Source organism: Poeciliopsis prolifica, unplaced genomic scaffold, assembly GCF_027474105.1.
Source record: "Poeciliopsis prolifica strain line A6 unplaced genomic scaffold, Auburn_PproV2 SCAFFOLD010, whole genome shotgun sequence".
NCBI lineage: Eukaryota > Metazoa > Chordata > Actinopteri > Cyprinodontiformes > Poeciliidae > Poeciliopsis > Poeciliopsis prolifica.
In genome coordinates, this window is record NW_026562385.1 from 11262316 (window position 1) to 11274585 (window position 12270).

Below are 12270 nucleotides of genomic sequence, written 5' to 3' on the forward strand. Positions count from 1 at the left end.
ATGACTTTTCTATAGATCCAGTCAAGACAAAGCAGATCAATTCTACAGCAGAGTGTTTTAGACTCTGTTGCTGTCCTGCAGGTTTTAGTCGTTTCCCGGCTCCAGCATGCCCGATCGAAAGAAATGATTTACCTGAACGCTGTGCCACTAAGTTCTGCCACGTGGACTGGGTGGGTTGAAGCAGAGAATGTCTAAAACCCAGAGGAAACTCTTGTCTTTCCACCAACGCAATTTTAGGTCAAGACAGAATAGCTTGGATGATAAACAGGGACAAGACAAGAACAAGAAATATGCGGAAGAGACTCAAATACGAGTGTGGTGAACGGGTCAGTTTGCAATTTTCAGACACGCGCCATACATTTTAAGTCCAATGGCCCCTTCTTTCAAGCTTTCTGCATTTTGTCAAAGTACAACTGGGGGGGTACAGATAAATTTTCGGAGAAAGGCGATTGGCCAATACTATAATGAGAAGATGATCTCATCCACTGATCTTATCTACCGCCGCAAAGGTCTGAAAATCAGCCGTAGGAGAGGTCTGACCGAGACACCCGCCCACCTGGTCACAAATAAAACACGCGGTTACGTGTTGTCACCCCACTGTTGCCAAATAAGCAACTTCTTCACTATATTTGGCCACGTTTCAGAGAAAAGTGGCCACGCCGTCTCTATTGCTTTTGGCCAAAATTGTAAAGATTGGCAATCGGCCAGCAAACTGCATTCGGTACACCCGACAAACACCAGCCAATATTCGGTGCACCAGCCAATAAGGTGGTGTTCATCCATGCAGGAGCACCATTTATTTCCCTTGCTGCTGATTGGCCGAAGCCCCAAAAGCAGGGATAAGGAAGACTGCAAAGGCTACCTTCTGCAGTAGTGCCAAGACGGTTGCCACTATGCATAGTAACGCTTTAAAGGTATACTTAATGTGTGAACTACTAAAATAGGCATCCATAAGTGTTTTTAGAGGGGGACTCAAGTATTTCCTGATTTAAGCTAATCTTAGTACCCGAGTCCTTTCATTTCATAGGGTCCACTATAGCCCAAAAAGTTCTATTTTAGTCTCATTTGTGACTTTTGATGGCAGTCAGATGTGGTTTTTTGGAGGCGTGAGAATAACAAGAGCGCAAAGGCATGCCACACTTTTCCTGTGTATAACTGCACAACCTACATTCAATTTTCCTTCCACTATGCACATTGTGCACTACTTAATGTAGCTCTACCACATGTCAGCAAAACGCAGAAAAGAAAGTTGCGGTGGTACCATCAAAGAAATGGTTATGAATGCATTTAGGAAAATAGTAGATTTGCACATTTGTGTAGATCACATCTTGGCGTATTCCAAGATGTGAGCCCTGCTGACTGAAAACACTCACACTCAGTGGGGATTAAACCCAAACTGAGAATAACACGGTTGTGGAGTGACTGGCGTTGCTGTAGGCTACACCATACCCCGCTCCCTGCAGGCTGCAGGGAGCCTTCTGGCCTTCTGGCTCCCTGCAGCCCACATCAGCTGTTAGCATTCCTCCACATACCCACACGGGCAACGCAGCCTTCCAGGAAACTCAGAGAACACCTTCTACATCCAGGGAAGGATTGCTCTGTCACTCAAACTGATCCCGGAACGGTCTGAAGAGGGGGGGGGGGAAAGCTATGCGACGGCTCTCTTTTATTTTCACATCTTGCATCTTCACGCTGGCTGCCTGGCGGTTTGCAGAATTAGAGTGCGAAAAGACCAAGAGCAGGCAGGCTAACGTGAGCAGACAGGAACAGGAAGTATGAGGTACGGCTTTGCGGTTGTGATATTTTGCCTTTTGTTATGGTCTGGCTCTAGAACCACGACAAATTAAAGGGAAGCAACGCATGGGATAACTTAAAATGGGATTTATATGACAAAAGTCTTAACTGGTGGGAGAGGAGAGGGAGAAAGGGAGAGAGAAAGAAAGAAAGAAATGGGCCAGGGTAGTGAGAAGGAATGGTGCAGCTTAAGCTGGATCTGATGTCATTCTGGAGACACTTGCCAGCAGCCTCCACTTCCAATCAGCACCAATTAGAAGTTCTAGAACAGGGATGTTAAAACCCAGAGGAAAGGCCTTGGGCCGTAACGCTACTCGGAGCAATCGCAGGCGGCTGTGGTCCGAGGTCTCCGGAGCGCCTCGCTACCGTGAATTTTTCAACATTCACCTCCTCCAGTGACACTAGCGTAACTTGAAGCCTTAAATCAGACACCAGCAGGCTTCACACGACTCCTCCTGAGGGTGAACGCCACGTCACACACGGGTCAGTTCAACCGGGCCGATCCGATATGCCCCCAGAGGGACGGTGGAAGTAAACGCGGCTGGCTTAACTGTGACTATTTCTGTCTGTTGCAACGCATCTGTGACGGAGCGGGAGTCACAATGACAAAGGTGTGAAAATCAGCCCCCTGTAGCTCTGTTCTTGAGAGAGACTGACTGACTCGGACACTGAGCTGTTAGCGTAGCTGTTAGCGACAGTCTTCAGTCAGAGGCCTCCTCAGATTCGATGTGAAACTGACAGCTATTGGAGGTCCTTCTTTGCTCCACGGCATCACCATACGCAAAGATACTTTGGAGACAGCTGGATGATTAGATTTACAACATTTAGCTTCCCTTCGGGACAAAAAAAAAAGTATTTTGCACACATTTATATTCATCCACACGCAATGCAAAATTTTTGCCTTACTTGTTCTGTCCTATGCCTGTGGGCATTGTCCCGCTTAAATAAACGAATAAATTTAAGCTAAATGAATTCACACCACACTGAGACATGGTGATTGTGGAGTCATGCTGTGGGGGCGAGCTGGTGAGAGTTATTTGGAAGATGGATTGAGCTAAATATGTGGTAATCCTGTTAGAAAATCAAAACAAATCACCATGAAAATACCCACAGACTGAAACACAGAGGGTGGCAGCATCATGGTGTGGGCCTGCAACAGGAAGATCCGGATGGTGAAAGTTTGGCAAAGAGGACAACAACCACAACCTTACAGCTGAAACTGATTTAGAGCAAAGTATAACTGCGTGGGTTTTTGGGAAGCTGAGATTAATTTCAATTTCACTCATATTACACTGACTTTTGTGGCTTTTTACTGTCAAGATGTCGGAAAATCTTAAAAAGCCACAGCTTTTGAACTTTAGAGCTGTGCCTGGATATGAGAGCAGCCTTTGAAATAAAGTTGAACAGCAAACCTGTAGCTCGCTGTTGTTGGCCATCATGAGCTCCAGCTGTCAGATGACTTCAATGATCTCCGGCTCGGGTTATGGCCGTCGGATCATAGTAGAAATTTCCCGCTCAAGTCCGTTCATATTAGGATTTTTTTTTAAAACAAACAAAACAAAAAAAACTGTTTCAATCAATAAGCAGCGAGTCCCGGTGAGTGTTTAGATCCGGCAGGTCGGGCAGAGGAGGCGAGGACACCATCACCTCCAAGCCGCAGGACGTTCACTCTTGAACGGCGGGGTCCGCATCACGCAGTCCGTGTGGCGGAGGGATTGGAAGGAGCGAGGGCTGCCTGCCTGCGGGGATGCCCGCCTCATCGTCGGAGAGGACAGGGGCCGGAACCCCGCCGAGTCTCGCCGGGACTCTCCGCGCTGCGGTCACCTGGAGCCATAATATTCTTCTCCACTCCCGCCCTGCCGGAGGCGGTGCGTTGCTGCTCGGCTCTGCGGTGAGCTGGGAGCGGGTGGCCGACGCTGCAAGGGAGTAGGCGCGAGGGAGCGGGGTCAAACCGGCAAGAACGTATGAGCACAACTTCCGGGAATGGACCTTCAGAGTAAAGGTCGCGCGGCTTCGTGAGCCGCTGCACTCCAGATTTAATATTTAAAATGATAAACAACAACTCGTGTAAAAACGTATTTTCACATATTATCCTTCAACCCAACCGTGACTTAACTTTACTTGATTTTTTTTTATAATTTTATGTGTTTTACAGCGTTAATTCAGCTTTTCTGTTGTTTGCTTAGCCTTCTCACTTTGTTTTGATGTTTTCTCGTTTTTCTCGTGTCTTTGGTGTTTCAGTGTTGGCTGGCGCTAAATAGCTTCAGAAATAAAACCAGCGGCGGGGATTTTATTTTGAATTTGACACACTTCGAGTCCCAGGCTTCCTCGCGCAGCTTGACGCGGACGAAAATTCTCACTGCGGACGCCGCGCGCCCCCTGTCGGCGCCAACTTGTCGATCGCGTTAAAACTCCGCTGTGTGCCTGACGTCGAAATGAAAACGGCGCTTGAAAGAAGGAGTCGTCGAAATCTGGTGCGCGGAGTCCGTCACTGTTTGTTCAAAGCAGCGTCAGTCAAACTGAGAGCGGGATGAACGTGGAGCTCTAAATTTCACTTTTATTTTCCAAGAAGAAAGAAACTGGGAGCATCACTGTAAATGCCATAAAAACAAAGCAATATTTCACCAGCTAAACACATAAACAAAAACAACAACAAAAAGACAGATTAATCACAAAGTTGCATTATAAATAACCAACTAAACTAATCATGTATAGTTTATGCCATACAGGATGGATGGATTTGTTATGATCAAAAATCCATCTAAAATCTTTATCTGTAAAGATGCTGATGACATGTGATTGCGTTTTGTCATTGTAGGTTTTCTGCTTTCTGTAATTTGGAGAAGATGAACTTACTTGTGTTTACTTTTGGTGCTTCATTTTTAGAAGGCAGATGAGAAAACCTAGTGACTTTCTGTTGCTGCACGATACTGAACTTTCAGATATGCTCCTTTGTCTTTTTTGATATTTTGTATGTGACGAATTAGGAAAAACAGACTAAATTCAGCCAACTCAACTCAAAACTTGTCAGATTTGTTGGCATCAACTCAGGAATTTTTTAAAAAATGTAATTTATTTTGTACACAAGATGGCGCCAAACTCAAACAGTTCACTTCTCATCACATGGCAATGCATTTGATATCATTATGAAGATGTCACACTTTCTAGTTAAAAATTGGTAAACATGGCTATCATTGCATTTCTATCTAAGCCTTTTGAAGAATGCTCTCCCATCTCTTTCATGACATGCTGTTCAGTTTTCATATAAATCTAAGCAGATGGCTTTGGTTCAGAGACTTCTGTGTCTTTTCCTGTGCTGATGCAGGAAGTACATTTCTTAATAAAAGCTTCCGGGAGGAAAGGAACCTTCTCCAGACGGGACAGGTAGACAAGTGGTTGGATAGTGCTGCTGATGTTGAGAAAAGCAAAGCCGGTGGGCTGCACATAGCAACGAAACACTTCAGGGGTGTAATGGTCTTCGAACGGGAACAGTGCAACAAGAGGCAAATAGTTGAACACAATGATACAGAGGATGGAGAGCACCATCTTGAATGCCCTCTTCTTCATCGGGTGCATTTCGTCTTTCCCAACGCCACTGGATTTCTTCAGGACCCATAAGATGCTTGCATTGCACACCACCATCCAGGCGAAAGCTGCCAGGACCTCACCAGTGAACACCTTCTCGAAGTTGGGGAGACCGCCCACCATCTTGGCAGAAGAGTAGGCAAAGGTGAGGCAGAGTACCAGCAGGGTGAGGCTTAACCTGTACTTGATGGACTTCAGCTGCCCAAACGTGATCGGAAAGACCACCGCCACAAATCGATCCAAGCAGATACAAGAGAGAAACAGCGGGCCACTGGTGTCTTTCACGCCGAAGGAAAACTTAATCGCTGACCACAACTCTTTGCTTTGCAAGAGGAAAAGATTTAAGAAGCTGAGGGGCGTCATGCAGCCAAAGTAAGCATCCATGAAGGCCAGGCAGCCCAGGAACAGGTCCGAAGTGGACGGTTCTTTGCGATTGTGGATGAGAATCGCAATAACAAGAAGGTTGGCAGGAATCCCCACGATTACGTTGATAATTTGTAAGGTAAGGTCAAACAGAATTGCCTCGATGTACATATCACAGCCATCAAACACACTGAAAGGCTTGAAAGAGGCGTTGGCATCAACTGTGTAATTGAAGGGGAGTTGTGCAAGAACAGAGGTTGAGTTAAGCGGCAAGGTGTATCTCTCCATGTTCACCAGCAAAAACAAGGAGCCTAAAAGAAAGAAGCAGAGAAAAGGCATGATTGTCTTCTGACTTATACAGTGACAGATGAAAAGAATGACATTTCCATTGAAGGCCAGAGCTGGCTTGAAGATTTACTCCATCTTCTATGCCTTTTCCAACAGAGTAAAACTCCAAACTGTCTTTTCAGACACAATGTTCTTTAGTAGCCCCCTTGGGTTGTGATCTCTGAGAAGTTGAATCTCAACAGGAACATAGTCCCTGCAGAGGCAGCTGTCAGACACTAAAAACATGTGACAAACACCAACAGGACCTCTCCTCCGGCTGTTATCTTGTTATTGTGTCTGTGTGGGCTCTCCTCCGGGAAACCTGAGTCCCTGAACAAGGAGACGCTTGGGACACCCGAGGGGGTCCTTCGACAGGCGCCACCCTTTCACAGGAGCATAAAAGAGCACCGACTCTCAGATTTAAACAGCAAAGATCATTCTTTGCGCACAGACAGTCAATGATGTTAGATGATCTAGAATAGGGGTCTTCAACTCAAGACCTTGACGGTTGGTGTCCTGCAACTTTTAGATGCGTCTCTGCTTCAACACACCTGACTAAAATAATACGTGTTATGAACTTGACTCCATATGGAGGAGGTAATTCACTCATTTGACTCAAGAGTGTTGGACCAGGGACACATCTGAAAGTAGTGGGACACCGGATGTTAAGAATTGGAGTTGAAGACTCCTGATCTAGAGCTAGGCTGTTGTTTGGCAAGCAAATTCTGAACAAACGGTGCTAAAATGGGAAATAAAGCAAATAAAGCTCAATGTTGATAAGCTGATGTAATACATCAGGGTAATTTATGCTGGTGTCTCTCCATTCCGGTCCTCAGGTGCCACTGCCCTGCATATTTGGGACATGTCTCTGTTCCAGAACACCTGATTCAAATGATTACATGAGCTCCTCTGCATCCCATCCAGTGCTACAGAAATCTGTCAATCACCAGCCTGTTCAAGACGGGTTTGTGGCAGAAGGGAGGCAGCTAAAACAAGCAGGTCAGTGGTCCTTGAGAACCGGAATTGAGAAACACTGATCCGGACTTTGTCCTCATTTTCTGTGTATTTTCTCACTAGTAGGAATACAAGCTTCTCTGAAGATTTTCTTCTAAGCTTTAGAACTGCTGAAACTTAAAGACTGACTTAAAGTCATCGCACCTGAGCTGCCTCCAGCAGTGGGCCACAGAGACCACAGCAAACAGTGGTTGCTTCTCATCACCAGGGGGACTGTTCCACTTTATTGAAGGCCTTTTTTTTTAGCCTTGGCCCCTTTGCGAATCTGCAAATGGTGTTTTCAGCCTCCGAAGGCCGAAGGCTGGTTTACACTCCTGTGGGGTTAATCTCACTCACAGAGGAGTGGAGCTTTTAACCAATAAGCTTTTCCTTTGAGATTACAGACCGAGTCAATTGTGTTTTTTTTTGTTTTATCCAAGCCTGTCTTTTACAAGTTTAATGAAGAAAGATCAATCTCAAACAGTACATTTTAGGACTTGTTGGTCTGCAATACAAGTTCACTTGTAATTTTGAAGTCGTTGAAAAAGAGACTTGAGTCATCAGCATACACTTGAACTATTTGTATGTCTGACTTAAGAGCTACAAAGCCGTGAAAGTAGACGTCTGTAACATTTTGAGTGTTTATAACTGAAAGGAAGGTCCACTCTGGACAGGTCAAACTGCTTTAAACAATATTAGCTAAATGTACCGTAATCTGCACCTCAAAATGTGTTATCTTCATTGGGATGATTGTCTTAACATCTTTGTAATATAGTAAGAATTGCAGTATACATCAATGTTCTGTTATTGACACTGAGAGTCCCTTACATGATTTCAGAAGGTGAGTAATAATTGAAATTAACATGAAAGTTTAAAAAAAAAGCCTCTAATTTGCATTTGTAAGAAAAACCTGCAAACTCTATTCATCTCTCTTGAAAATGAAATTATTCCTATAAACTCTTGTTTATAAAGTCAAAATTTTGTCTAATGATTAGAAATAACCAATCAGTGATTTAGGGATTCAGCAAATCCAGTTTGAGTTAGCGATTTATGATAATGAAAGAGTTTCTATATATATATATATATATATATATATATATATATATATATATATATATATATACATCCGAAAACATATACATGTAACTGTTAGAGTCCAAAGTTCATACTCACCAGTTTAAGTTCCTCTATGTTGAGCCCTGAGTTGGATGCAGAGTGTTGTTCGATGTGTTCGTTTATATGTTGTGTGGAGTGTCGTCAGTTTGACGCCGACCAGTGAGGGAGGAACCTTCACATATCCAGAGAAAATATTGACTTTTTCAGATGAGCGCTTTTTATTTCCCAATGTGGGAAGGTTCTCCATGCGCTGCATAAAGGTGGCCGAAAGTGAAAATTCATCTGTATTTATCTTGCCTTTCAAGGGTTTCTCAAATTATTTATCAAAGTGTTTGTGAAGATGCTTTAAACTGCATCTTTCTTTCCTTTGTACTTGAACATTTAGTAGAATGGGAGCATCAGACCTCCAGATTTCAGTTTTTTTCACCAAGCTGTGGCGTTTTTTTTTTTTTTTCCTTCCATCACTGGAGACATTCAGCTCAGAGACACAAATGGCTTCAAAACGTCTCCATGTCTCAGTCACGCCTCCAAAAGAGAGCACAGCACCTTAAGAAGCAGGCCTCACAGGTCCTCTCTGCAGTGTTGACCGAGGGGACGGAAAAGCAGGAATTTGAGATTTGTGTGCCAGGGTGTTTCAGAAGTGAACAAAGAGTAGTTCATTACATTTGAGGCGCTGCAGAGGTGAAGAGGACCCGACGTTCTGCTCCCATGTGGGGAATTAAGACAAAACCCATGATAATTGTCACACTGATGAGCAAATCACACCAGAGAGCGACGCAGAAACCACTTTGAATTGGTTTTATTGGCTCTTTTGAAAAGGTTTTGCCGTTAAAACCCTTCTCAGTACACATTTTAAAACTTTCACTGATGCATGATATGCAGAAATTGTGCTAGATTTAGAATCTGTGATCTGACATTTGTTAGGTATCCTTTCGCATGATGAAAATGTGTCAAACAATTATAAATAAAACATACTTTTGGGCTGTAAAAGTGGTTGGTTGGTGCTGCCAATGTTCAGAAAAGCGTCGCAGAAAGCCGGTTCGTCCGTGTGAAGGTCCATCCAGAAAGTTTCAACACTTTCAGGGCTCCTCTGTGTCAACGTCACTCAAACGTGTCGCAGCTTTTGAAATGTAGCATATATTTTGTCCCCCATTATACACCTATATCCTTAGGAGATACTCCATTAACCAAAGATGCAGCCAAGAGGCCCATCGTAACTCTGGAGGCACAACTGAAGTGGAAAGAATTTGTTAACGCTCCATAAACCTTCAAAGAAGACTACCATTGCTGAAAGGCAATCATGAAGCTACTAGATAACCAAACTGATAATAGTTCACAGTAGTTCTAACCATGAATACTTATATTTGGAAAGCAGATGAAACTGGAGATCATCTGCCAAGAATTGGAAGGAAATGTTTGGTTTTTATAAGCAGGTCAAATGAAAATTAGGGCAGTGAGAAGCAACCCTTGAGGAACTCCACACGTCAGAGGAAAAGAGTTCTTCTGACTGAATTGAGAAACTCCTGAGATCCAGAACAAAACAACGCCAATCCTTTTTGTTTGAGTATGGACAGGAAGTTTAGGCCACTCAAATGCACCACAGTGAACAACCCAAATGAAGAAAACGCATTTAATGACACAGTGGATATGGGGTTCGTCTTTAGCACTTCACCATGCAAATTATTTACGACACAAAGTACGACTAACTCTCACAGAAACGGCAGTATGTAAACGGTCACATTTCATATTAACAGCAGCAATACAAGAGGTTTGATAGACAAAACCAGTGGAAAGGAGCTTCAGGCACTGCACTGTTGCTGAACACGGGTGTATATTTGCATGCAACATAACAGTGTTGTGGTAAAATAGGTAATAAACGTCTAATATCAAATGTAGCAGCACACAATAGTAGGGAAAAGCATACTTCTTCACACAATCTGATTTGTCATGCACAATAACTGGAGTATAAATAGATTAGAAAACTAAGTCTTGCTTTTAATTTTATCTTTCAAATATTAATTTGATATCATTTATATAGCTTTTTAATCTTATGAAAAGTGCATTGTACCAACAGGCTGTTAAATAAAATCGGTTTGATGTAAAGTAGCCTGGTAGTGTTGTGCTTCACACACGCCACCAGCAGGTGTCAGTGTTTTCCTACTTCTGATACTTCTAAATTAAAGTCTACCTTGGGTAGACAAAGGGAGAACAGGTGCTTTCATCCATTTTCAGTCATGACACATCAAGCTTGGATTCACTGGCCTGTGTTTCTATAACTATCACACATATTTCTCATAAATTACACTAATCACAATAAAACACATCAAAGGAGGATATTTCTATAGCAAATTCGAATGACGTGACTGAAACTAAACCTGGTTTTAGTTCCTGTCGATAACATCAAACCAGCGTGGTGCCCATCCGGACCGGCTTCATAACATCCTCTTTCTCTGCCACCATGACATCATCTGTACCCATGAGATGGCCTGAATACTGACCGACCCAGGAAATGAGGCTACGATCCTGGAATGTGAGAGGGATGAATGTTTCCCCCTGCCGTCCCTTTACCCTTTTGTCCGTCACCCTTGAAGTCTTTCCTCTGAGCAGAACAAGGAGCTCCTTTCTCCTGCTCGCTCCCTTCCCTGGCCTTCCTCCATGACTGACGGGCCTCTTAAAGACCCCGGGCGTCCAGTGAAGTCACTGTGAGTACTCGGAAGAAAAGTGTAGCCGGTGTTATGCCGAGAAATGCATGCCTGCCGAGAATTGCATCCCCTGTCGCGGGAGCGCGCATCGCTCTAAACTCTCGCATATTGACGAGTAAACGGGCTGAAATCCGACCGAAGAGGAAACTTTTAAAAATATTGGTAACATTATCACGTTTCTTAATCATGTAAGCGCTAAAATTGTGGGTTTTATTTCGCAAATTAATTGAAATAAACACTGATTTTTTTCACGTTTACTGAGCCATATTTGTCGAACGTTCTTCAGTGTCTGATGAACAAGTTCTCCGCAGCTGCTTTGAAATTCCAAGATTTTTCTTTTAACACCATAATAGCTTAAAACTTTACAAAACCGAGGCCCAATCCCAACTACGTAGAACTTTTATATTACGCTTAGCTGTCTAGTGTATTAATGTAGGGGAGATGCATTTTAATTTCTGAGCCTGCTAATATTTGCATCCCCTGTCTATTGTCCTGTTCATATGAAACTTATAGTGGTAACTCAGGGAACAAGTGTCATTATGTAGAAAAAATGTAATTTCCAAGTTAGCAGGGGATGCAATTTTTGGCAATATGGATTTCTAGCTTGCCAAAATTTGCATCCCCCCTGTTTTCATCAAATATGATCCAATTGAGGTGAAACTCATACCAGCAGTTCTTACAACTACTCTGGTCATGTAGGACAAGTTATTTCACTCTTAACTCTTTATTTCTCAGAGTTAGCAGGGGGTGCAACTTTTGGCAATATGGATTTCTAGCTTGCCAAAATTTGCATCCCCCCCTGTTTTCATGAAATATTTTCGAAATGATATTAAATTAATTCCAGTAGTTCATAGAACTACTCTGGTCATGTAGAAAAGGTTATTTCACTCTTAACTCGTTATTTATCCAAGTTAGCAGGGGATGCAATTTTTGGCAATATGGATTTTTTGCTTGCCAAAAATTGTATCCCCTCTATTTTTATCAAATATGATCCAATTGAGGTGAAACTCATACCAGTAGTTCATAGAACTACTCTGGTTATGTAGAAAAGTTGTTTCACTCTTAACTCTTTATTTCTCAGAGTTAGCAGGGGATGCAATATTTGGCAATATGGATTTTCAGCTTGCCAAAAATTGCATCCCCCCTGTTTTCATCAAATATGATCCATTTGAGATTAAACTCATACCAGCAGTTCTTAGAGCTACTCTGGTGATGTAGAAAAAGTTATTTCACTCTCAACTTTGTGTTTCTCCAAGTTAGCAGGGGGATGCATTTTCCGGCAATATGGATTTTGCTCCTGCCAAAATTTGCATGTCCTCTCTATTTTTCTCAAATGTTATGCTAATAACATGGAACTCATAGCAGAAGCTCATACAACTATTCTTCTTAT

General features: G+C 43.0%; 2 protein-coding genes across 2 annotated transcripts in view; both read right to left on the reverse strand.

The window, feature by feature from the left end:
* The window catches only part of LOC129363583 (serine/threonine-protein kinase N1-like), a 35020-nt gene extending 31288 nt beyond the window's left edge, over positions 1-3732 (reverse strand). The window contains exon 1 of the mRNA XM_055035773.1: positions 3207-3732. Within this exon, the coding sequence (XP_054891748.1) occupies positions 3207-3233 (27 nt within the window). The 5' untranslated portion in view covers positions 3234-3732. The remainder of the gene's footprint in view (positions 1-3206) is intronic.
* Positions 3733-5064: 1332 nt separating this feature from the next.
* On the reverse strand, positions 5065-6030 carry LOC129363864 (G-protein coupled receptor 183-like). The gene has a single exon (XM_055036187.1). The coding sequence runs from the start codon at positions 6028-6030 to the stop codon at positions 5065-5067; it is 966 nt and encodes a 321-aa protein (XP_054892162.1).
* Between the last annotated feature and the right edge of the window lie 6240 nt (positions 6031-12270).

Excerpts from the sequence above, each read along its gene's own strand:
- LOC129363864 (XM_055036187.1), bottom strand. The coding sequence starts at position 6,030 with ATGGAGAGATACACCTTGCCGCTTAACTCAACCTCTGTTCTTGCACAA.